General features: G+C 39.6%; 1 protein-coding gene across 4 annotated transcripts in view; it reads right to left on the bottom strand.

Annotated features, from left to right (window-relative positions):
- ADGRA3 (adhesion G protein-coupled receptor A3) overlaps positions 1-26456 on the bottom strand; it is a 102184-nt gene that overhangs the window by 28923 nt on the left and 46805 nt on the right. For all 4 annotated transcript variants that reach the window (XM_081812551.1, XM_081812549.1, XM_081812550.1 and 1 more), the window contains 5 exons: positions 25893-26057; positions 22879-23080; positions 21820-21975; positions 4878-5039; positions 2548-2751 (listed from right to left, as the gene is read on the bottom strand). In XM_081812551.1, coding sequence (XP_081668677.1) covers positions 2548-2751; positions 4878-5039; positions 21820-21975; positions 22879-23080; positions 25893-26057 — 889 coding nt within the window. The remainder of the gene's footprint in view (positions 1-2547; positions 2752-4877; positions 5040-21819; positions 21976-22878; positions 23081-25892; positions 26058-26456) is intronic.

Here is a 26456-nt window from a genome sequence, read left to right as displayed (position 1 = left end):
AGGTTTCTTGAAGGTGACAGTTCTGCACACAGCCAAATTGCCCGGGAAGGGTAAGGGTAGGAGCTGGGAAGTCTAGTAGGAGAATTAGCATGAGACTGGCCTAGGAATGGCCAGTGGTTGGGAGAGGAGCCAAGGGAGGTCTGTTGTTACCGGACCGAAGACAGGAGGGAGGAAGAGCCATGTGGCAGGAGTGCAGATAAATGCCGAAGGAGGAAGCTATCCGATGGCCAGCCTCCAGATAGACAAGGAGTGTCCATGAGGGGATGGGCAAGGTCAATTTCCACGCCAGGTAGATCCAGGGATAATGCTAACAATAGTAACCACCTGAAATGACGTGCACACAGACAACCTGCACGGTTCCGCAAACCGGAAGGCTCCTGGAGGCCCTCTGTTCTGTAGGTACCCGCCCTTCAGTTGCTAAAGGGTGGACGGACTGGGTGATGCTCCCCAGAGGACCAGCAGGGCTCAGGGAGCCCTCGGGAACTGGCACAGCAGCTGAATTTGCTACAGGGTTTGGAAGTATTTTACTATCTTACTGACTGTCCTGGTTACATTGGGACATGCTGGTCGAACGTCAGGCAGGCCTAGGTAGATCAATCTATACAAGAAGGATGGATTTTTAAGGAAGAGCCTAGGGACCCAAAGACTACATGGGAAGTCACAATGGTTTGGGTAATACAGAAGTCCAAACCAGACTGTGATGGTAGCAAAGACAGGACAGAGACTGAAGAAATACATAGGGAGCAATTCAAGTAAGGTTCCTATTGCTAACAGAGAAACTGCCTTTTTAGAGGTTTAACTTCGTATGATAGCATATTCTCCCATTCAAGGGTAATATCATCAATTAGGAGGTGTTCGCATTATCTTAGTATATTCAAGGCATTAAAAAAAAAAAGACATGCAAGAAGAGTAAAAACTGCCCTAGTAATAAAGTTAAAAATATAAAGTAAGTTTTCTATTAAAGTGCTAAAGCATTTTGCTCTTTTGATGTTATAATTTTTAACTAATTTTATGTCACAAAGGATATATCATGTCATCAATGAAGCATGAATAATAGTGTAATGTGTCCTTGGTTTCTGGCCATAGATGATCTTAAGAGGATAAAATCGTGTGAAATTGACAAATCTGAGTGTGTTCATTTAAAGCTTTCTACTCTGGCAGGTAGAAACTCTCCTTACCCAGAGGGGTAGCTTGTGAAATTGATTAAATGTAGGGTTTCATCATTTGTAATCCCTTTCTACCAACTATGATCATCTAAGATAGAAGGGTTCATCAATTTTAAGTGCTCCTCAAAGACACATGCTTCTCTCTCTTGGGCTGGTGTGCGATTCTGTGTCTCTGCCTTTTATGGTGTGTTTTTACTGATGAACAACACAGTAAGGAAAACAGCAGGTCAGCAGGAGTGTGGCTGGGTACATTAAGTACCCTCCCAGAGGGAAAAGTCACAAATAAATCTTGCCAATTTTCCTCTGAGTATATTATATCAAGTAAATATATTATCATTAGACATTCTGACCTAGCTGAGATTGTCTTGGGCAGTGGGGGAAGTTGGATTACTTCTAAATTTGGCAAACCGGCTCTCCTTATGGAGGTCACTGGCGTCAAGGTGAACAAAATAATGTTAATTTTCTTTCATTCATTCTTTCAATATCTACTGAGTGCCCACATCCATCCATCCATCTATCCATCCATCCATCCATCCATTCATTCAATATTTACTAAGTGCCCACAAAGTACCAGGACACCTAACACCCATTTGATCAATTACCATGCAGCCTTTAAAGTGAATGCAATGCTGTTTGTGATATAATTCAGGGACAAGCCAGAACCAAAGAACATACTGTGTAATTAAAATCCATAGAGAACACAGTTACACATGGCCACACAAAGCTAAATGAGAAAATGTGGTCCCATTAGGGTGTTGGAATCGTACCTCCACTATGTGCTTCGATGTAGTTTTAATGAAACACATCTATACCCCAAATGTTGAAACTCAATAAAAATGCTTTTCATTGCAACAAAACACACATTTTCTGAAGACAGATCACATGTTTGCACTTCTTTGCCAAAAATCTTGATCTACAGCTTGCCTGATTAAATGCCCGATCTCAAGACTGGCTTTTCCATTAGGTCCAGTGGACACAGAGCCAAGGGCACGCAATATTTGGAGGAGGTCTATGGAAATGTTTTCATGTCTTTAAAATTGGGAGCGTAAAAATGAACTTTCAGGTCAAAGAAAATGTTCTAAAATGTATTAATATATTCATCTTTTTACCACTTGCAGTCATAAAATATAATTTTGATATTTTTGTTTGGAGAATGGGGTCCAAAGAGCAAAAGTGTCTAAGCCCATGAAAATCGTAACATGTCCCTTCCCGGTCTGAATTTCTTTTCAAAGAACAGCCAAAACAATACCAATACCCACCCTACCCCGCCCCCAAATAGCTTCTAAAAATTAGGTTATTTTGCAAAGCAAACCATTTTGAGTTTTCTAATCTGACAGTACTAACAGTAAAGAGTCTTAAATGCTTATGGAATACAACATACCTTTAGTGCCAGACTTGAAAACGTATTTGAAACATTGCACTTAAAGCTCAGCTGCTTATCCAGGTTTCCGTCCGGGTCCCGCCTCCCATACTCGGAAAGGCCTGTCCGGTCAGCGGCTGCTACCTTCTGGAACACGGTGCACGTCATCCCAGTGAAGCCCACCGCCTTGATGACATAAGCTTCCAGAGCAATATTGGGTGAATACTTCAAAAGTCAAACAGGAGTTATGAAAGGTTTACAGCATGAGGGAAAAGCACTTTCGAAGAGTTTTCAAACACAAATCACTGTACATAAGCTGGAGGCAAAAGCTCCACTTCTTACTTAACAAAGACATTGTGCAGGTAACTGGCCCATAAAAAAAGATGCTGGAAACCAAAGGATATCCTAAACTAGACAGATACCAAGTGAGGAAACAAATCATAAAGTATGGAGGATCAGAGATAAGTGAGAAATCAATTAAAAATCATTTAAAGAGCACTTTGAGGAAACCATAAGCTAAAAATGAAAGTGTCTTATTAAAAAAAATGAGCTAGAGAAATCAGTGGACTCTCTTAATGATAATACAAGAGGAGTATTAGGGTCTGAGAAATAACACTCTTAACAGTCGCCTCGCTCTGGGCTCGCCCAGTTGGAAGAGCATGCAACTCTTGATCTTGGGGTCATGAGTTCGAGCCCCACATTGAGTACAGAGATTACTTTAAAATAAAAATTTAAAAAGTAAAATTAAAAAAAAAAAAATAGAGGTCTCCTCATTCCAATACTTCATGCCATATTCACTCTTTTCTATTACGGGGAAATGAAGTTAACTCTTTGCAGGTAGACAGCATCTCCGTCCTTTCTTTACGGATGACTGAGTGATGCCCACTGTATTTGCAAGGCACCATTCTAAGGACCATATATAGACAATGTCCTCTTTTTCAATTTTTTTTAAGCGTAAAATTTCTGTGTGAGGTATATAAAATCTATCAGGAAGATAAGATACAAATTAAAAAAATATAAAAGGCCACATAGAATCTGCCACGCACCATATGCATGGTAGAAAAGAACTGTTGGTTTCCCCAAATACTCAAGACTGACAAATCTTTGCATTAGCTTCTGTCACACGGATGACACATGGTGAAAAATCTTACTAAGTTCAATTATATTTGTTAACAAATGAAATTCCATTCTTTTACTGAGCAAAGATACATACTACTATGACAAACATGTGAAACCTCCATCAAAAGAAAGAAAACTGCAGTTTTGAGGTGCTTTGGAAGCTGTATCACATTACAAGTAGATGCATAATTTCCTGGAACCTTTTTAACACTTTGAAGTGGAGTGTAGACACCTACAATGCACCTTTATTATATCCTAGAGTTCTCTGAAGAACCAATGAGGTGCAGAGGAAGGAAGAAGCTCTTGGAGCCAAGTAGTAAGGCTAAAGCATGGGATTTAAAATGGATCTAGATGACCAGACAGGATAAAATGTGGCCATAAAAATGGCAAGCTGGTTTCAAGTAAGTTCATGTATCTGAGAAAGAAATTACCCTGAACCACATTGTCAGGATAGCAGCCAAGGTAGACCTCCATTCCATTTATTATTCAAGGAGGTAATCCTAAACTTCACTGAACAAAAGGAACAATAAAACACAGTATCATCAAAAAGATCCCATTGATCTTTGGGAAAACAGTAATCTTTAATTGTATAAAATCACAGGAGGATTTCTAGAATATTCTATGAACCTACTGAAATAATTAGGAAATGAAAACCATGGTCAAGATTCCAGAGTGTGAGTCATAAGGGAATGAGACTTTACTTTTCATATTTTACCACACTTTTAGAAAAAGTCAGCAGGACACCAGTTCAATTTAGCACAAATAAAATTTAATACTATTTAACTTAAGAGTGATTATTAAATATAAAAACCCATCATTCCAAAAGTGACATCGACTGGAAATGCCAAGAGTTCACATGGGTTGGAGGGCCTCCCAGTTCTCTTTTGAAATTGGAACCTGGGCAAGCAATCAGACACTCTCTCAAACCGGGACTGGATGGTGGGTCGATGACAGACAGTACAGCAAACCTACCGTGTGCTTGTTTGGTTTTAGATTAAATGGTGAGAACCATTTAAACAGCAAATTAAGAAAGTATTTTACAGTTACCAAGAAAACAGACTACTCAAAAGCAAAATGAGCTTTTAAACTGTTAGACAACAGGAAATTCTGTAATAATCGGCAGTAACGGAAAATACCCACCCTATCATGGGGGGGGGAACCTATCTTTTTTAAGTTCAAGTTGGCTTTCAATGAATTTTTTTCTTAGAATTCAAGGACAGCGTTACACTTACTGTTGAATAAACATGAGCTCCGTTTGCTAATCGGTACGTAGCGATGCGCTGCAGACACTGAACAATTCTACTGCAGGCCTTCGCTTCCCTCTGTGCCAACCCAAGGACACGCTCATCAGCCAACATGATGTTACTTGCGATGTCGACCATCACATCACCTAGCTAGCAGGTGTGCAGGGGAAAAAAGAAAGACTTTTAAAACCAATGCAGGATGTTTTACATAATCAAAATCACAATGAGACACCAAGATTAGCCATCAGTCTCAATGTTCACGTGAAAACCCAATGGGCACTTTTATTTTTTCTCACTGAAACGTTTCCAGATAGGCATATCACGTTCGGTTATGACCATTTGGTAATACTTAGCTCAAAACAGTATACTTAAACAACAACCAACTCATTGGGGAAGGATGCCAGGTGGTACTCCATTTGACAAGGGGGGAAAAAGAAGGCATTAAATTAATCAAGGAGAACGGAAAGACATCACATGGTTCCCAGAATAAAGAGATCTCAACTCTTTGTCTGGGAAAACATTTATAAACACCTCTTTCTGTGTAAGTGTTAATTCAGTATTATTATTAAGAAATAGACATGACCACCTCATTAGTATCCTGTCACGTCCAAAAACCTAAGTGTGTCCAGCTACTGAGTTCCCCACGTGGGCTGGGCCACTGGATGGATGTTAGCACATACGGTTTCCACTACCTCGAATGAACTTCTTCTGTTCCTCCCAGCCTGATGAATGCTTTAAGATCCAGTGCCACGAAACAAATGGATCCTAAGAGGTGCTCACTCTTCCACCACTTGTTTTGTTTCATTTACTGAATTCCTTCTATTAAGTTCAGTTCCTCACTCACAGATGTAAGCATCTGTCAGGCAATCACAGCAAAGCGTCAATAACTCCTGTTGATCCTGACTTATATGTCCCACGTCAAAGAGATGCAATGAACAGTCCAGGCTAACGAGACATACTGGTGTCGAGGGTGTTTGGTATCAAGCAGAATGTTCATGAGACGGAGATCTATGGCAGAAAGAACTATAAAAGCATTCCAGAGGCAGGATCAGAGGATTTACAAGCTGCTGGGTCCTCTAATCAAGAAACAAGTAGCAAAGGTGGTAAGCCCCAAAGCCAAGCGAGAGAGCTAAGGCCGTTTTAGCAGATGTCTTTTGATCATCCCAGAAGATCCCAGATGAATTTTTCAACCCTGTTCTGCATCCAATACTCTTCCCAAGATGTATAAGTATGAGGCTGAGGTGGGACTGGAAAATGTTTGGTCCATCCCACCCACGGTTCACTTCACAAAGGAGACCAGAAATCCACCAGATCGCAACGCTGGAACACAATGGGATAAGGAACTAAGTGAGTACAGGGGCGAAGAACACGACTTCAAATCCTGACCACACTGGCTGGCTGGACACTTACCCTCCTGTACCTTCCTTTATTTGTAAAAGGGGGATAACAACAATCCTGTCTTTTCTGAATGTTGTGAAGATTAAGTTCCTATAATAAATACTAGGTTCCTGAAACCACGCCTGGTTAGCAGTATTCATTATTTTATTGCCTTTTTTTTTTTTTTTAACATTTCAATTCCAGCACAGGCCTTTCTTTGAAGATAGCTCTAGAAGGAGTGTTAAGAGGGGTGGTGCATTTACATCCAAAAATATGTAAGAACTCATATAACTCAACAGCAGAAGAACCAATCTGATTAAAAGTCAGGTGGAGCATCTGAATAGACATTTTTCCAAAGAAGACATACAGATGACCAAAAGGTACATGAAAAGGTGTCCAACGTCACTAAGCATCAGAGAAATGCTAATCAAAACCACAGTGAGATGTCACCTCACACCTCTGAAAATGGCTATGGAGAAGATTAAGAGTAAGAAGAGGGGATGAGGATGTGGAGACAGGGGAGCCCTGGGCACTGCTGGTGGGAATGTAAACTGGTCCAGCCACTTACTTATGGAAAACAGTATTGAGGTTTCTCAAAGGATTAAAGACAGAACTACCATATGATCCAGCAATTCCACTTCCAAGTATTTATCCAAAGAAAATGAAAACACTAATTTGAACAGATATACGCACCTCGTGTTCATACCAGCATTATTTATAATAGCCAAGACATAGAAACAACCTAAGTGTCTATCAATGGATGAATGGATAAAAAAGATGTGATGTGTGTGCACGCCCCCCCACACACACACTGGAATATTACATAGCCATAAAAAAGGACATCCTGCCATTTGCGACAACATGGTTGGAACTTAACTTGAGGTATTATGCTAAGTGAAATAAGTCAGAGAAACACAATTACCGTAGGATCTCACTTACATGTGGAATCTTGAAAAAACAACAAAAAAACAAAACAAAACAAAACAAAAAACCACCAAGAGAACAGACTGGTGGTTGCCAGAGATGAGAGTGGGGATTGGGCAAAACAGGTAAAGGGTATCAAAAGGTACAAATTTCCAGTTATAAATAAGTCATGGGGATGTAACGTACAGCACGGTGACTATAGTTAATAACACTATTGTATATTTGCAAGTTGCTAAGAGAGATCTTTCTCATGACAAGAAAAAATATTTTCTAACTCTATGGTGATGGATGTTAACTAGACTTACTCTGGTGATCATTTCACAATACACACAAACGTTGACTCATTATGTTGTACACCTAAAACTAATATATCAATTACACCTCAATAAAAAATTAAAAAATTGAATTTACAAAGAGGGGTGCCTTTTTAAAGTCTGAGTTCATATATAAAAAGGATCAATGCATCCAGCAAAACTGCCTTTCTCTACTCTCTAAAGTGCTGCCACCTCATTCAATTAAAAATACTTCACAGACTTCTCAATGCCCCTAACATAGTATATCACGATTCTTTCCTTATTTTATTTCCAATGTAAACATCTCGAGGGCAGAGACAACACAATGTCTCACTTATATTTATACCCTTATTCAGTAGTAAAACTCTTGGTGTACAAGCCAATAGCTACACAGTTCCGTTTACTCACTGACTATTTATTGAGGACCAAGGTAAGCCAGATACTGTCCAGAGCGATGGAGATACAACAGTAAGAGAAACATACAAGATCTATCTGGGGGCTTACAATCTTTGAGGAAAATACAAAACAAGCAAGTAAACACATTTTTTATAAGTGACTAGGTTGCGGTAACTGCAGTGAACAAACCTACCAGACTGATATATGATGAAGAGTAATAGAATTTAATCCAAACACCCTATTTTAATAGACCCAGACATTCTCAAAGGGCATTTCCCCCAAACCCAACACATTAACAAGATCAACTGAGAACTAGAAAGGCCTATAATCAACTTCAATGCAATCCAGAGCCTATCCATTTTATACAACTCATGGACTATTAGCATCCTAGTATATATTCTACATATTCCTAACAAACAGGTATGGGGGTGAATTTCATTCTAACAGAAGCCTTTGGGGCGCCTGGGTGGCTCAGCCGGTTAAGCGTCTGCCTTTGGCTCAGGTCATGATCCCAGGGTCCTGGGATCAAGCCCCGCATCAGGCTCCATGCTCAGCAGGAAGCCTGCTTCTCCCTCTCCCACTCCCCCTGCTTGTGTTCCCTCTCTTGCTGTGTCTCTCTCTGTCAAATAAATAAATAAAATCTTAAAAAAAAAAAAGAAGAAGAAGCCCTTATTTCTAGAGTTATAAAGGCAGTGGTTCCCAATACGGCCAATTGCTGAGTATGTCCATCAGCCATTTATCCAGCGACTGGAATAATACCTGCCAACTCTTAACAGGAATTCAGAGTTAGCTGGAATAACCTGGCTAAGGGTCTATTATTACCTATTGTTAGTTCAAAAAAAAAATTTTAAAGCAATTTTACTAGATTGAAGTATAATGGACAGGGATAGCACAAAATGTAAAGAGGATTCTGAACGCTGAACCAACTCTTGCCAAGGAACAGGCTGACACTCTTCAGTTAAAACCATGGGCCACTTGTACAGAAAAAAGCTCACTCAGAATTTAAAAGAAAAAAACAGCCCAAGGGTGGAGCCAAGAGCTCTGGAGAATTAATTTGAGGCTTACTCAAGGGACTGGTGATTTCTCAGCTAAACTTCAGAATCTCAATGGACCAGGTACTACTGTGTGACTCCTACTTCCCCTCTTTAGAGAGGGAGATACTCTGTCTCACAACTGTGTTTGGTGTGTGCAAGGCACATAACTTGTCTCCTTAGTTCATAGGTCTTTAGACTGAGAAGTACTCGACACAAGGAACCTCATTCAAAGAGCCAAATACACACCTGGACCTGATTTTGATAATGGGATCCTGGGGCTCAAGCCTGACCTGGAAGCAGTAACAGGATGAAAATACTGGAGTTTTAGGGAGTATTTTGCATGTGGGGAGGGATATAGATTTTAAAATGATTTAACACTTATCCGGGGCTGATGTACTGTACTGCTTAAATTCTGTTACATAGGTCATACCTACACTGGGTGGACAATTGCGCAGGAGTAAAAAACATCTCTACTGTGGAAAGAAATGGGTTGTCACACCAATGATTTCTATCACCCATGTGTATTTGCTGTGGGAGAACCTAAGAAAAATTTCTTGCTCCCAGGAGCCTTGTGAAACAACGTGATACTCTGACTGCATGAGCTTCTTCAATTATTGGCCACATATACACAGGAGACAAATAAGCAAGCAGAAGGGGGAAAAGAAGTCATGAAAGGCTAGTTCAAATTTTTATGCAAAAATAAATAGGTAAAAGAGATGATGGGGTTTAAAATATACTCTATGGCTGCCAAAGAAATTCCCACTGGCTGCAAACACCTAAAAGATAATATATAAGAATATCCAGATTCTAAAGTACTAGAGAAATAAATATATAAGGTATTTATAAATTAGCAATTTATAAATTTATAAATTAACAATTACAACTCCACTTGTCTCATGCTTTTTTTAGTTTTAAACGTGTGGACTTTATAAAGATCCAACATGAGACCTGACAGATATATCATTTCTACTGAAAAACTATAATAATTACCTGATCAAAGAGCCACGGCTATGGCCCACTAGGTAATGCTAGTAATGCACTTTAATGTGTGTTAATAATTGTAAAGAAAAGAAATCTCTCTAAGAGGGTACATAGCTAGCCAAGAGTGATTGCTTTCGCACAGAACAAGCTATCTTTCTCATTATTTCATTCCAAATGGCTAAGAACTTAGGAAAAGGATTTGTTGCCAAGATATTCCCTAGAGCAGGTAATCACAAAATGCTGTATACTTCCATAGCTTGGTTACGGAAGCAGTTCTGAATCTGTCACAGGGGCAAAAAAGGACACAAAAAAGATAACAGCACATGAAAAATTACATTGGATTAAAAAAGTATTCCTACGATCGGACACACAAAGATAGTTTGGCAACTGCAAGGAGCGTTAAAAAGCATTGTGTTTCTCCTTGACCTCATTTCCCGAAGGCCACTCCAGCCACAAAAGGGTCAGGAGGAATCGTGCACCTGCTCTTCCACCTGTCACACTAAATGGTTGAGGCTCAAATAAAAACATGTGAGAATGCACTTTTATCAAAGATAAAAGGGTAAAGAAATGAAAATGCCACATGAGTAACAAAGAAAGTATTAAGTGTCATTTGTTGTAAGAATATTTCATGTTCTCAATAGATATGTTTGGAACTCTGATCAAAACGAGATCCACATCATCTGTAAATTTCATGAATTTCTGATATGCTAGCATATGAAACACACAATACATAAACTAAACTTGAATTTAATTTTAATGGAGAAGTAGAGTATAACCCTGAAGACAGAATATTTCTGTGCCTTAAATACTCCTGGGTTAAGTCTTCAACTCTGTCACCTGCCAGCTAAATGTCTGAGTCAGTTATTGAGACTCTCCAAGCCTCAGTTTGTTTGCTCATTTGTAAAATGAGACCAAGAACCCTAAGAGAATTTCTTGGAAGGTTTCATTCCATAGTAAATAAAGAAAACAAAACTAAAGACAAATATCCTCCTGAAGAAATTCATGTCATTTTTGAGAAAAACCAAGGGATCTAGGCCCCTCCCCAGTTTGCATTTTCCAGCTAAGCAGCAGGGGGTACCCGCTCCCCTCACCCCCTTAAATCTAATAACCAGAAAAGCAAGAATTACAGACTCATGTGTGGAACTGGGCAGTTGCTTGGGGACGGGTAAGGTGGTGATGGGTTGTACAGGAATGACGTGCAGTCCAAACTCGACTAGATAAAAATAGTAATAAATAATAATAATAATAATAATAATAATAATAGCAGCCGCTGGTATTATTATTAAGTTCAGGCAATCCTCATGATTTTCTCCTAGATACAAATTACATATAATACTGAGATCATAACTATCTCTAAGTATGTTACTGCCTGCTTACTTTTAATGAAGGACTTGCCCCACTGTGAAGCCAAGTTTTAAAAGTGTATTTATGTCCCTCTTTACTAGGTTCAGTGTCCTGAGTGCCTCAGGATCCCACCACAGGCTTCTCGGCTCGCTTAGTTAAGCAGTCAATATTCAGTGAGAGTCTCACTGTGATAATCACCAGGGCCTGTGGCAAAGATTAAAGATCTGATTTTATTGTGGTCTAGGAGCAAAGAAGGTAATGAGGAACAGGACGATGAGGACCATGGGGGATCCAGGGAAACAGGTGGGGCGGGGGGAGAGATTGAGAATAAAGCTGTGTGGAGTAAATGCCACATTTATGGCCCATTTCCTCACAAAAAGGATTTAAAGTAGCTTAGCAAAATAAAAAGGATTATTCTTTTTAATTAAGAAAACAAATAAAGAGTGGGAAATACAGACTTACAAGAAAAAAGAGACAGGGGTAAAAATATGCATCAGTGCAGAGCTTCTAGGACCCGGGGAAGATGGTGTGTTTCTAGTCAAAGTGATGAAGACAATACCGTAATTATCAAGAGAAAGGGGAATATTTCGGGGAGTCTGGGTCACTTAGTCGGTTAAGGGACTGACTCTTGGTTTCAGCTCAGGTTATGATCTCAGGGTCCTGGGATCGAGCCCCATGTCGGGCTCTGCACTCAGCAGGGAGTCTGCTTGAGATTCTCTCTCGCTCTCCCTCTGCCCCTCCTGCTCGTGCTCTCTGTCTCAAATAAATAAATAAACCAGGAAGGAAGGAAGAAAGGGAAGGGAAGGGAAGGGAAGGGAAGGGAAGGGAAGGGAGGGAGGGAGGAAGGAAGGGAGGGAAAGGAAGGGAAGGAAGAAGGGAAGGAAGGATGGACAAACATCTCTTCCAGGTCAACAAAGCCACTTCCATGACAAATTCTCGGGACATATGAGGTGGAACTTCGGGGGCGGCCCCCTGCACCCTCAGCCAGACCTTCACAGTGAATGGAAGAGCTGAACTCTTAGAGTCCTCTAATTCTCCCGAGGGAAGCACAGTTTGTGTTTTCTGATGAAAGACACATGTGCATCTCCCTTTCTGGGAGGATGGAGAACTAGGTACTCAGGATGATTCTCCCGCTAACACATGAAAAATGCTGAGCGAAAACAAGTGAGAGGAAAACCTGCACCACTGACCAGTCAGAACATAAAGACTATTCCAGAGGCCAAGAGCAAAACAGCAACAGGAATCTAAGGAGCCCTGAGGCTGAACTCTGATGGCTACGACCTGTGATCTGCCTTCCAGGCAGGGCCCGGATCCCACTGAGGCAGGCCCATGAGATCACTGCACTAAGCTGAAAATAAAAAGGGGACACCTCCAGGGTCAGGGCGAACCAGCAAGCAAACGTGCCAAGGTCAAGACAGTTTCACAAGGTGAGAGGTGAAAAATCTCTTCCCGGACAATTTGTAAACACAGCTGATCTTCACACAGGATTAAGGTCAGACATCACATTATTTCTGAGGTCTGAAAAACCTCAAGGTGAGAACTGATTTCAAAGCGAACCCCTTACCTTGGTATCGCCCCTAGGCATTTGACAGAAGCAAACAAATATCACACTTAATAAGGATACATTTGACTATTCCCATTAAGACTTCGTATCATCAACATTACAGCATTGTTCTAGAGGTTCTCACTAACGTATAACCAGAAAAAAGAAAAATTTTAAAAAAAAATTAAAAAAGAAAAATTAAAAAAATTTTAAAAAATACAATTTAAATAGGAACAGATAAACTGTTATTCACTGGTGACATCTATCTAGAAAATCCCATATAACCAACTGCAAAATTATGTGAATCAAGATGCACATTTTTAAAAACCATAATCAAGGAAAATTGAACAAGGACTAAATATTTGATGGTATTAAGGACTCAGAGCTCATTTGAATGACATAATTAACAGTATCATGGTTCTATTTTAAAGTTCCTGATATTTCAGAAAAATTATGGATGAAATAGGACATACAGAATTTGGTATTAAATGTTCCTGCACTGAAAAAGGAAAACAAAAAAGAAGAAAGGAAGCAAGAAAAAGAGAAAGAAAAAAAAGAAAGAGAGAGTGGATGGAATGGGGACAAAGGAAGTAAGTGGACAGATGAAACAAGATTTCAAGTCTGGTGAAAGGTAAGACGTAGACATTAATGATAATTAATATCATTATCCTTTGGAATTTCTCCTACCCTTTTGGAATTTTCCAATAAAAAGTTTCTGGGGCACCTGCGTGGTTCACTCAGTTACGCATCTACCTTCAGCTCAGACCATGATCTCGGGGTGCTGGGATCAAGTCCTGCACCAGGCTCCCTGCTGAGTGGGGAGTCTGCTTCTCCCACTCCTTCTGTGCTTTCTCTCCCTCTCTCGCTCTCTTTCAAATAAACAAAATCTTTAAAAAAAAAAAAAGTTTCTGAAAAGTTTTTAGAAAGTTAAGCCCAAAGAATACTTTTTCTAATAAGCAGGACAGGGTTAGAAAGAGAAGTTACTACAGTTTCTCAAAGCTGGTGCAAAGTCATGCCACCCCGTATCTCAGTCTAAATGCAATCCTCAGACCTCCCTGGAGACACACTGAATCAGAAACTCAGGATGCAGGCCCACCAATCCATTTAACAAATCTCCCAGGGGATTCGGATACACACTCAAGTTTTAGAAACAATGTTCTAGAAAGGATAACGAAGCCAGGCCCGGGATCTCGGACCAACTTAAGAATACAGAGAAGTCTGACACAATCAAGAAAAAAAACACTAGCGCTACTGAAAAACAAAACAAAACATAATCGTTCATACAGAAGTGATTATGTTTTAAGTACGTGAACAACTTTACATTTGTACATAAAAATGTGCCAAATGCTCAGAGATTTACAACGAGAGCACTACGATGCATAGCCCAATCTGATCTTCAGATCCATTCTCGTCTTCTGAAATGCATATATATTGTTATCCTAATAGAAATCACCACAGTAAATATGGAGCAGACACTTAAATGTGCCTGACAGACAACCTTCAGCTGTTTTTAAAAGACCCCATTAAATACACCATTTAGACCTGGTAGCTGGAGAGCTTTTGGCACCCACCCTAAGACTGCAGAGCACAGGTCTGTGCTGCCTGAACTCAATCACAGGTTAAAAAGCAATTGCCTCACAATATTGTGTGTATGAATTATTCATAGCAGAGAAACTTTTTAGACATAATGCAAAAAATCAATTTAATTATTTGTCCAACTAAGCCGTACACATTTTAGGATACCTTAGAATAATTTCACGGTAATTAACATAAAATGAAGCCCTTAAACCTCATGATTTCTTTTTACTATTCTAATAAATGGCCTACACTTTCACTTTCCAAAGAATCTGATAGGATGGCTGTCACTGCACCACAGGTAATAATATTACATTTATACTTCAATTATGCAATCCTGAAATTTTTCCCATTTCTTCTATTTATGCTTAATAATTTGCCATCATTTGTCTCCAAAGTTAATTCAAACTTTACCTCCTATGTCATCAGTGAAAGTGACAGCAACCTCCTCCACACTAACTTTTTAGTTAGATAATTAAAGCACTCTGGTGATTTTTTTTTTTTTTTAAAGGACCTACTTCTTAGCTTCTGAGATAAGAATGTTAAGGAGGGCAAATATCATCCCCGTTTTAAGAATAAAGCGCCCAAGGTTAATAAGTAACTCATGAAACTGTATCTACCTCCAGTTCTCAACAAGATGCTTCTACCTGAGCACACGCCAAAGTGGCAGCCCACACAGTGGTAAACATGGTAAAATGTACACTTTCTGGGCATCACACTGCTCTTCACTAGCTGGGAAGCGCACAAAGCTCCTTCACATCCAAACAGGGCAGCGTGGGAACAAACTGGCATTATATGATGGCAAACTATTTTTTAGTGTCCACATTCCAGATCATATTCCAATTATTCTAGTGACTCAAACCATCCCACTTCCATGCATAACGTCTAATCATGTGGCAGCTAACCTGTGATTATAATGAATAATGGAGTGCAGTCCTACCACAGAGCTGGAATCCAGACAGCTTCTCCCACCGCTGGGAAAATTTACCACCGGAAGCAGGCTGTGGCCCAGAGAGACAAGCAAGTACCAAGACTGTTCTTGAGAAAACTGTGGTCTGAAGTTCAGACAGAAACACTGAAATGCTATCTCATTATCAAGTGGTCCCGTTGACCTGAGTCCCATGTAAAGACATGTAACTATTTTCCTTCCTTTAGTAACTACATCATATTAAAGAAAGCACCTAAGGTACTGGGACTGTAGCTCCAAATCCCCAAACTTATCACCAAAATGCAAGATATTAATAGATAGTCTACAAAAAAAAAAAAAAGTTTCCTTGGTTTAAATGAATTGGAAAAACAAGGCATAGTATTTACCTTTTAACATTACTAATGAATCTGAGATGTCCCACATAAAGAACTATATGAGACTTTGTTCACTCCAGTGTTTTCCCCACAGCTATACATGGAGTTCTTCCAGAATTCCACGACAGGGCAACACTACCAAAAAGTGAGCATGATATAGCAGAAGGCCTCTGGATTACACACACAGGACTCCTGGGTTCTGTGTTCAGCCCCACCCTAACCCCGCCATATAGAAACTCAGGGAAATCATTTAATTTTCTTTGGGTGTCTGTTCATGACTTAATCTAGATTTTATCTATCTCTAAAATCCATTTTTGTGTGACTCTATCACATAAGAAACAGTTACCTATCAAGTTCTCAGGTAGCTTGAAGCTTACAGTTTAAGAACACATTAATCTGCATCTAAAAACTGACTCAGAACATTATTTTCTGCTCATTCATTCTTAAAATGGTAGTTGTCAATGTTTTCACCTAAAGGATATCATAGTTTTAAGAACACGGCCCTGTTAAAATATACTCATTTCCAAAGTCACTAAATTTTCCTAACTTGCATATTATAATCATTGGAATTTCAAAAAAGTTCCTAAAAAGTGGTTTCATTTTCCAGGACATTACAAAAGAAATGAAGCCATTCAATACAAGATCTGGGTGACTAAAGCTCACATTAAGGATGGCTGTGCTGCTAACCCATGGCCCCATCTACTCCTGAATATGGTCTCTAGTCCTGACCGTATCTAGTAAGCCTGACCAGAGAATGGGGAAATTTCAGCCAGGGGAAAAAGCCCCCATCCCCATCCTCAGAGCTCTAACAGTTCCCTCGCCCACAAGCAGACGATACCAGCAGGTCCCACCTGCCCAAGGACATGCCCAGCAGACACACCCAGAAGCCCAAACAGAGCTGACTGGTGAAAAAACAAACCTGTGAAGGCTAGAAGAGGAGCCCCATTACTCAAATGCATAGACACCAACGCAAGGAATCAAGGATCATGAAAAGTCATGTAACTAGGACACCACCAAAGGAAACTAATAAAGTTCCAATAACTAACTCTAAAATAATGGAGGATCCATGACCTATTAGACAAATAATGTAGAATGATCCTGTTAAGGAAGCTGAGTGAGCTGCAAGAAAACAGAGACAACTACACAAAATGGGGGAACAGTGCATGAACAAAACAGTAAATTGGACAAGGAAACAGTGGCCATTCAAAAACAAACAAATCCTGGAGTTGAAAAATATAATAACTGAAGAATTCAACAGAGTTTCAAAAGTAGACTTGACCATGCAGAAAAAAGAATCAACAACTAGAGAGGATAGGACACTGGAAATTACAGAATCATAGGAGCAAAAAAGGGAATGAAACAGAATGAAAAAAGCCTACAGGAGTTATGGGACACAACAGGAAGACAAAATAAAACAAAACAAAGCAAAATATTCACATTATGGGAATTCCAAAAGGAGAAAAGAAAGAGAAAGGAACAGAAAATATATTTAAAGCTAGGCTGAAAACTTTCCAAACCTGGGAAGAGAAATGGACATCCAGGTCGGTGAGGCCCAAAAGACCCCAAAAAGGTTGAACCTGAAAAGGGCTATGCTAAGAAACATTATAATTAAAAAGTCAAAGACAAATAATTTAAGAGCAGTAAGAGAAAAGAGGGAAGTTACATACAAGGGAAACCCCGTAAGACTCTCAGTGGATTTCTCAAAAGAAACATTTCTGTCAAGGAGAGAAGATGACATGTTCAAAATACTGAAAGAAAATAACTGTCAACCACGAATTCTACATCCTGAAAACCTGTCCTTCAGAAACAAAGAAAGGATTAAGACCTTCCCAAACCAACAAAAGCTGAGTGAGTTCATTACCACCATGATCTACCTTACAAGAAATACTGAAGGGTGTTCTTTAAGTAGAAGTAAGAGTGCTAACGTCATAAAAACATAAAAAGGTAGTGTAAATCTCACTGGTAATGGTAAATATATAGGCATTTTATATTCTGTAATATGACAATAGTGGTGTATAATTCGCTTAAAACTCTAGTTTCAAAGTTAAGAGTATAGGGGTGCCTGGGTGGCTCAGTCGTTCAGTGTCTGCCTTTGGCTCAGGTCATGATCCCAGGGTCCTGGGATCGAGCCCCACATCGGGCTCCCTGCTCAGTGGGAAGCCTGCTTCTCCCTCTCCCACTCCCCCTGCTTGTGTTCCCTCTCTCGCTGTCTCTCTCTGTCAAATAAATAAATAAAATCTTAGAAAAAAAGCTAAGTACGTACTTAAAAAACCATAATTACAATTAACATGGTATTTAAAAAAATTTTTTTATGTAAACTCTATGCCACACATAGGGCCCCAAACTCATGACCCAAGATCAAGAGTCACATGCTCTACAGATGGAGCCAGCCAGGCACCCCTACATGTTTTTTACATTGTATAAATAATAATAGCAGTAACCTAAAACATGAGGAAGAGGAGACAGAAAAGTGTAAAACTTACAAACTCTACTAAAGTTGTTATCAGTTTAAAATACGTGTTCTAAGTTTTAAAATATCTTATGTAAGCCTCATGGCAACCACACAGAAAAATCTTGGTAGTAATTACACAAAAGAAAACAAGAAGTCAAAACATACTGATACCAAAAGACATCAAAAAAACAAAAAAGGATAAGAATCATAGAATAATGGATCTACAAAACAACCAGAATACAACTAACAAAATGACCACAGTAAGTCCTTAGTGAGGACTATCAATAATTACTTTAAATATAAGAAAATTAAATTCCTGGGGCGCCTGGGTGGCTCAGTTGGTTAAGCAACTGCCTTCAGCTCAGGTCATGATCCTGGAGTCCCAGGATCGAGTCCCGCATCGGACTCCCTGCTCAGCGGGGAGTCTGCTTCTCCCTCTGATCCTCCCCCTCTCATGCTCTCTGTCTCCCATTCTCTCTCTCAGATAAATAAATAAAAAAAAAAAAAAAAATCTTTAAAAAAAAAAAAAGAAAATTAAATTCTTCAATTAAAAGACACAGACTGGCTCAAAAGATAAAAACAAAAAACAAAAAAACCCCAAAACCAAAAACAAAAAAATAAAAAACAAGATACAGCAATATGCTGCACACAGACTTACTTTTGCCCTAAAGACAGAGCTAGACTGAGAGTGAAAGGATGGAAAAAGACATTTCAAACAAATGGTAACCACAACCAAACAAAACAAAGAGGGTAGCTATATTTGTATTGGACAAAATGGACTTTAAAAGTGGTTAAAAAAAAAAAAAATCTTTATACAATGATAAAGAGGTCACTATAACAAGAAGATTAACAACTGTAAATCCAACATTGGAGCACGTAAAAACACAGAGCAAAAACAGAACTACAACGGGCGCCTGGGTGGCTCAGTTGGTTGAGCGACTGCCTTCGGCTCAGGTCATGATCCTGGAGTCCCGGGATCGAGTCCCGCATCGGGCTCCCTGCTCAGCAGGGGGTCTGCTTCTCCCTCTGACCCTCTTCCCTCTTGTGCTGTCTCTCATTCTCTCTCTCAAATAAATAAATAAAATCTTTAAAAAAAAACAAAAACAAAAAAAACAAACAAAAAAAAAACAGAACTACAAGGAGAGACAAACAGTAACACAATAGTAGTTGTCATCTTTGATACCCCACTCTCAACAATGGATAGATCATCCAGAGAATCAAAAGGAAACAGTGGATCTGAATAACACTATAGACGAATTGGGCTTAACAGATGTACACAGAGCATTCTACCCAACAACAGCAGAATACACATTCTTCCCAAGCACACACAGAACATTTCCTAGAATGGACTACAGGTGAGGCCACAAAACAAGTCTTAACAAATTCAAGAAGACTGAGATCATCTTTTCTGCCCACAATGACATGAAACTAGAAATCAGTAGCAAGAGGGAAACTAGAAAATTCACTCACAAACACATGGAAATTAAACAACACTCTACTCAATAACCAATGGATCAAAGATGAAATTAAAGGAAATTAAAAAGGGCTCCTGAGGATCATGTGGTTGGCTGGCTCAGTTGGTAGAGCATGTGACTCTTGATCTCTGGGTTGTAAGTTCAAGCCCCATATTTAGCACAGATTACTTAAAAATAAAACCTTAAAAAAAGGTTCTTGACACAAAAATGGAAATACAACATACCAAAACTTGTGAGATGCAGCCAAAGCAGTTCTAAAAGCAAAGTTCACAACAATAAACACCTATATTAAGAAGCAAGAAAGAGGGGTGCCTGGGTGGCTCAGTCGTTAAGCATCTGCCTTTGGCTCAGGTCATGATTCCGGGGTCCTGGGATCGAGCCCCGCATCCGGCTCCCTGCTCAGCGGGAAGCCTGCTTCTCCTCTCCCACTCCCCCTGCTTGTGTTTCCTCTCTCACTGTCTCTCTCTCTGTCAAATAAATAAATAAAATCTTTAAAAAAAAAAGCAAGAAAGATCCCAAATAACCTAACTTTATGCCTTAAGGATCTAGAAAAAGAAGAGCAAACCGAACTCCAAGGTAGCAGAAGATAATATTTGACCAGGGAGCCAAGAATACTCAATGGAGAAAAGACAGTGCAAACCATTTATCTGGGAAGGGGTTAATACGCAAAATATATAAAGAATTTATATACTCAACAGCCAAAAAAAAAAAAAAAAAAACCACAATTTAAAAATGGGACTGAAAGAGCAACAGGTACATGAAAAGGTCTTCAATATCACTAGTCATCAGGGAAATACAAATTAAAAGCACAATGAGGCACTACCTCACACTTGGCAGAATGGCCATCATCAAAAAGACAAGAAAATACTGGTAAAAAGGGGAACCTTTGTGTACTTGGTAGAAATGTAAATTTGTACAGCCACTATGCAAAACAATATGGAGGACCCTAAAAAAGTTAAAAATAGAACTACCACTTGATCCTGAAATTCCACTTCTGGAAACATATGCAAAGGAAACAAAAACCCTAACTTGAAAATATATCTGCATCCCCATGTTCATAGCAGCATTATTTATAATAGCCAAGACATGGACACAACCTAAGTATCCATCAATGGATGAAAGGAAAGAAACTGTGATATATACATGCACACACACACACACACACACAGGAATATTATTCAGCCATAAAAAAAATGAGGAAATCCTATCACTTGTTCCAACATGGAGGGACCCTGAAGGCATTATGCTAAGTGAAGTAAATCAGACAGAGAAAGACAAATACATCTGATCTCACTTACATGTGGGCAAAAAGAAACCTCACAGAACGAGAACAAACTTGTGGTTACCAGAGGCAGAGGGTGGGGAGAGGGGAAAGAGGAGGATGGTGGTCAGAAGGTGCAAATTTCCAATCATAAGGGAAGTACTAGGGACGTAAAGCACAAATGGCGACCCAGTGAACTCTGTTGTGTGGTATATAGGAAAGTTGTTACAGTAAGTCCTAAGAGCCCCCATCACACAAAGAAATTTCCCTTTTTTTCTTTTCTTTTTTATCTATATGGGAAGATGGATGTGAGCCTAACTTATTGTGGTGATCATTTCACAATATTTGTACATCAAACCATCAGGCTGTTATACAGTGATGAATGTTTATTTCTCAATAAAACTGGAAAAAAGAGCGAGAGAGCGAGAACGAGAAAGAGAGAGAGAGAGAGAAGGACAAACACATGGCTGTGTGGGGAAGAGAAATCCCAGAATGCCCGAGAGGTAGCTGCAGCCAACCCACAGTGTGGACACAGGCTGGCTTTGCTCTATCACGATATTCCAAGAAACTGATTGTTCACCTCTATTCCCTCCAACAACAGATGACTGTACTAAATGGAGCATAGGGCGCCTGGGTGCCTAAGCGACTGCCTTCGGCTCAGGTCATGATCCTGGAGTCCCTGGATTGAGTCCCGCATCGGGCTCCCTGCTCGGCGGGGAGTCTGCCTCTCCCTCTGACCCTCCCCCCTCTCATGTGCTCTCTCTCATTCTCTCTCTCTCAAATAAATAAAATCTTTAAAAATAAATAAATAAATAAATGGAGCATAAATTTCTCCACAACAGTTTTGGAAATTAAAAAGTGCATTTAATTGAAATACAGCAAACATAAAGAGGCTTTAAAAATAGAGATTCAGCTCTACCACATGACCATATGTTGACATGCTATATGCTACAAAGGTGAACCAGAAAAATACCTCTTTGGACTTTTCCTCTTTGGTAAATCTTCCAAATTTTTCTATCATTTCAGCCACAAATATAACATCCATCTTGTCAGAAAAATTGGCGGCTTCCACGGTATAAGCCAGTAACTGTCGGGCTGTGGCCACAGCATTCGTAAGATTGAGAGGCATCTATATTAAAAAGGCAAAAACGAACAACGAATTTTGACATTTTATCTTTGCACTTCCAAACATGGCAATGAATTCAAACTCTTTATCATTTATCACCAGGACCTTCTTAAAACGCTTTCTCAAACCTGAGGAAAGCGGAATTCTAATGGTAACTAACCGTAAGGAATTTTTTTTTTAACTTTGAAATACAATAATACATTAAAACACATCTGGTAAACATGCTGCACCATCTCTCCCTCTCTACTTATCCAAATTCTACACATACTCAATGCCAATTGCATAGTAAAGCCTTTCCTGAGTATTCCGACTGGGAGGGATCAATAACTCCCCTGGAGCCCCTGCGCATGGGAGGAAGAAGCATTGATCTATACTGCCATGCACGTCCAGTAATGGTCTACATTTGCTTATTTATTGACTTACACACAACTTGGCACCAACCATTCCACAAAGGGTGTAACAGGTACCAGGGAGTGTAAGAAAATGTGTAACAGAAACCATCTTCCAACTGCTTCCAATCTGGTCAGGTTAAAAACGGAGGCACACAAGAGCGGAGACAAGAAAAGGCGTCTGAGGGGTACAAGTATGACAAGGGATCACCGGTGACAGATTATAAAAGAAGCCCAAGAGGTGGCTACCCAGATGGATTTGAAGGACGGTTGGGATTTGGTCCAGTGGCTACAGATGATAAAGATATTCAAACAAAGGCAGCCATTGGAAAGGAAAACGGACACCAGGGAGGGCCCTGAATACTGGAGGCGGTGACGAGGCTTGATCCCAAAGACAGATGGACTGAATGTAACACCAAATCCTTATGCTTTACTAGTATTTAAAACACACACACACACCTGGTATTTCAACTAAAATACATTAACAACCTCAGCAAAGGGGAGACTTTGTAGTTACCTGATTAAACATATAAAGCACCCTAGTGACATCGTTTGCATACTGGCAGCGAGAATAATCATCATCCGCCCAGAAGCCCCCTCTATCGCATCTGCGCCAAGCCTTCCTCTCATCCTGTGGGTTTCCGGGATAGATCCCACTGCCGTGGGTATTCCGAGTGCACTGAAGGTACGCCGTAATGCCTGCTAACGTTCTGGGCCATCTAGACAGATGAAGACAAAAAAGGATGTGAAAACCGACGTGGACACAAATCACAGCAGAGGAACATTGAGGATCAGGACAGATCATGGATAATCATGGAGAAAAATCAAGAAGAAACGGACTCCTTCAGAACAGAGAGTTTAAAAAAAAATTAAAAGGTTAGCATGGACTAAGCTGTTTTAAACTATCAGCCACATTTACTTTAATACCGTAGGATATTTTCTTAAGATGTTCTAAATGTTGCTATAAACACACAGCAAAATGGTCTTACATCCAGTTAAAAAAAAAAAAAAAAAAAGAAAGAAAACCAGTTCAACAGATGGCACAAAAGCGGGGTTCCCAGATGTGCCGACAATTCACTATAGCAGGTGCAGGACTGCTCTCCTTGGCAAGGCCTGCCTGCCACCGTGGGGGGCCCTTCAGTGGCACCTAGGAATTTGGGACTTGGAGTATTCCCATGAACAGTTAACTGGTAAGGGTTGTTCACCATGCCTAGACTGTTTGGAGAAGCAGTACGGTTTATGCTGAAACTTGCTTTCTTCCCTGGAGTCTGAAATTTTGGTACATGCCAGACAGAGGGTGCCTGCCTACCCGACCAGCAAGAAGAACTTTGGATACTGAGTCTCCAAAGGGTTTCCCTGGGCAGCAACACTGTATCCACTTCTATACAGCGTTGCTGCCCTTTTGCGGCTGGAGGAGGAATACCAAGAAGCTTGCCCTTGGATCTCTCCAGAATGCACCTATGTCTTTCCCCTCGTTATCCAGCTACCTATCTTACTATATAACCAAAATCTATCTTAGCTGTGACTACGACGACATGCTGGGTACCATGAGTCCTCCAAGCAAATTTCTGCATGTCGGGGAGGTCTAGCAGACCCGCAACACAGTATACAACTGAATTTATCTGGGAGAAGGTACCCCCTATGCAGGAGACTACACAAATCTGTGGGCATGGATTGTCACTAGCAGTTGGGAGAAATCTTTGTCATTTGAGCTCCCTTTCTCCAAAACTGGGAATGAACTGAATATATTTAATAAAAGTTACAGTTGACCTATAACATAAGAACTGATAAATTAGAATAGCAGTCATACCAAAATATAATTCATTACCAAAATCTGCATAAACAGATTAAGCAACACTAAGCTAAATCTTATTAATGCAGTGAAAGTTTAACTGCATAATATACTAAGGAGTATCAAAAGCTAATTCATTAATCAGTCAAATAATCAGATTCTTCTGTTTTTAAAAATGTAAAATAGTCAAATTATGAGCAAAAATAGAAAATCCACCATAAATAGAAAACATTATGATTACTTAATAAAAGATGCAGAATATAACAAAATTCACAAATGTTACCTGTTTTTTAAGTATACAGTATAAATATTATCTATTAACAGTTAATCTACATAAAGGACTTATCCATTGGCAATAATAAATGCTAATTTCCATATACTTGCGTCAGGGAGAATTTTTTTTTTAAAGGACAAAAGACAGTTTTTAAAAAAGCATTTAAGAACTAGCTGAGCTAAAGATGTTGCTACTGCTTCTTCACCTTGGATTTATTTTTTATTTTTATTTATTTATTCTTTAAAATTTATTTAAATTCAATTCATCAACATATAATGTATTATTGGTTTCAGAGATAGAGTTCAATGATTCATCAGTCTTATATAATACCCAGTGCTCATTACATCATGTGCCCTCCTTAATGCCCATCACCCAGTTACCCCATCCCTCCATCCTCCTCCCCTGCAACAACCCTCAGTTTGTTTCCTATGATTAAGAGTATTTTATGGTTTGTCTCCCTCTCTGATTTCGTCTTGTTTTATTTTGTCCTCTCTTCCCCTATGATCCTCTGTTTTGTTTCTTAAATTCCACATATGAGTGAAATCATTCACCTTGGATTTAAAAGATTAATACCAAAGGGTTTCCTTACCCTTACAACTTGGGTAGTAGGAGTACCAATCATAGGAGTACAAACTGGGTATTCAACAAACTGACGCTGCTTTAAAGAGCAACATATTTCCTTTCATTTACATCAACTATAAAGTCATTATTAAAATCCTGAACATAAAAAACATTAAATAAGTAATATATTTAAAAGAACAACCTTGAAAGTAAGGAGAGTCTAAGGCAAAAGCTTTTTTTTTAAACAATCTTGAAAGCAAGGAGAGTCTAAGGCAAAAGCTGTTACCTCCCACAAATTTTAAATTTTCTATTTAAAAAAACTGTAGTATCTCACTCATTCTGCTTATCTCAATACAGAGTCCAACAGCAGTGGCTCCCAGAGTTTCAGACCATCCAAAAGCTTTCATCCCCCAAAGTCCTTCCTGCTTAGGACCAAACTGGGGAGGATAGTGACCTTGGCTTTCTCCCTGACTTAACTGCCAATAGTTAAAAGTATCTTAGCAATACAAAACCTTCCAAAGGTCATCCATAAAAGAGCCCTTAAAAAAAACAGGACATACCATTAGCCTTTCTGAATTCTGCAATTTTAGTAGAATTTCCAATGTTTCCCTAAGGTAGTGGTTCTTAATTTTTACAACAAACCGCTAAACATGAAACACTCTGTCTGCAGAGACGTTAAATCAACACGTCTGAGATAAAGTCCAGGCACCCTTTCTTCTTAATCTTCATATGTGACTCTGACATCAGTGCTCTGAAGGGCAGTCCTTAGATATATAAGGATATATATGTGAAAACAAAGATATCTCTCAAATTTTCTTCTTGAGGAGAGTAGACCAATTATGCACTTTAAGAATAAAAACAGATATGGGCAAATCATTTTTCCAGCACTCTCCATGTCACTGACCTGAAATCCCCTTTATTGTTTACCACCCTCTCGGGAGGACAATACTGTGCAGAGCTTTCTAATACCACGATATCGACAGTTCTTGTATTGTTCCCGCGTTTGGTCTGGACGTGACAGCCCCAATTTCCAGTCGATCCAGCCTGAATATTAGAAATGGTTAGGGCACTGCATGGAGAAAGATTTTAAAGAGAGAGAAAAAATGGTTAGACAAAAAAGGGAGACAACGAGGCTTCTATCATTCATTTAGCAAGTATGTCTGAATGCACAGTGTGGGCAAAGCACTTGCTAGATAAAAACAAATTTAAAAAACTCTCCCTTGGGCGCCTGGGTGGCTCAGTCGGTTAAGCATCTGCCTTCGGCTCAGGTCTTGATGCTGGAGTCCTGGGATCGAGTCCCACATCGGGCTCCCTGCTCAGTAAGGAGTGTGCTTCTCCCTCTGTCCCTCAACCCGCTCTCATGCTCTCTCTCTCTCTCAAATAAATCAATAAAATCTTTAAAAAAAAAAAAAATCCCTCCACTTAAGTACTTCAGTGGAAAGTCAAGACAAGCAGGTGAAGAGCTACT

This window comes from Leptonychotes weddellii, chromosome 2 (assembly GCF_054177405.1).
Source record: "Leptonychotes weddellii isolate Sample4059 chromosome 2, ASM5417740v2, whole genome shotgun sequence".
Classification (NCBI taxonomy): Eukaryota; Metazoa; Chordata; class Mammalia; order Carnivora; family Phocidae; genus Leptonychotes; species Leptonychotes weddellii.
This window is presented reverse-complemented; position numbering and strand designations above follow the sequence as displayed.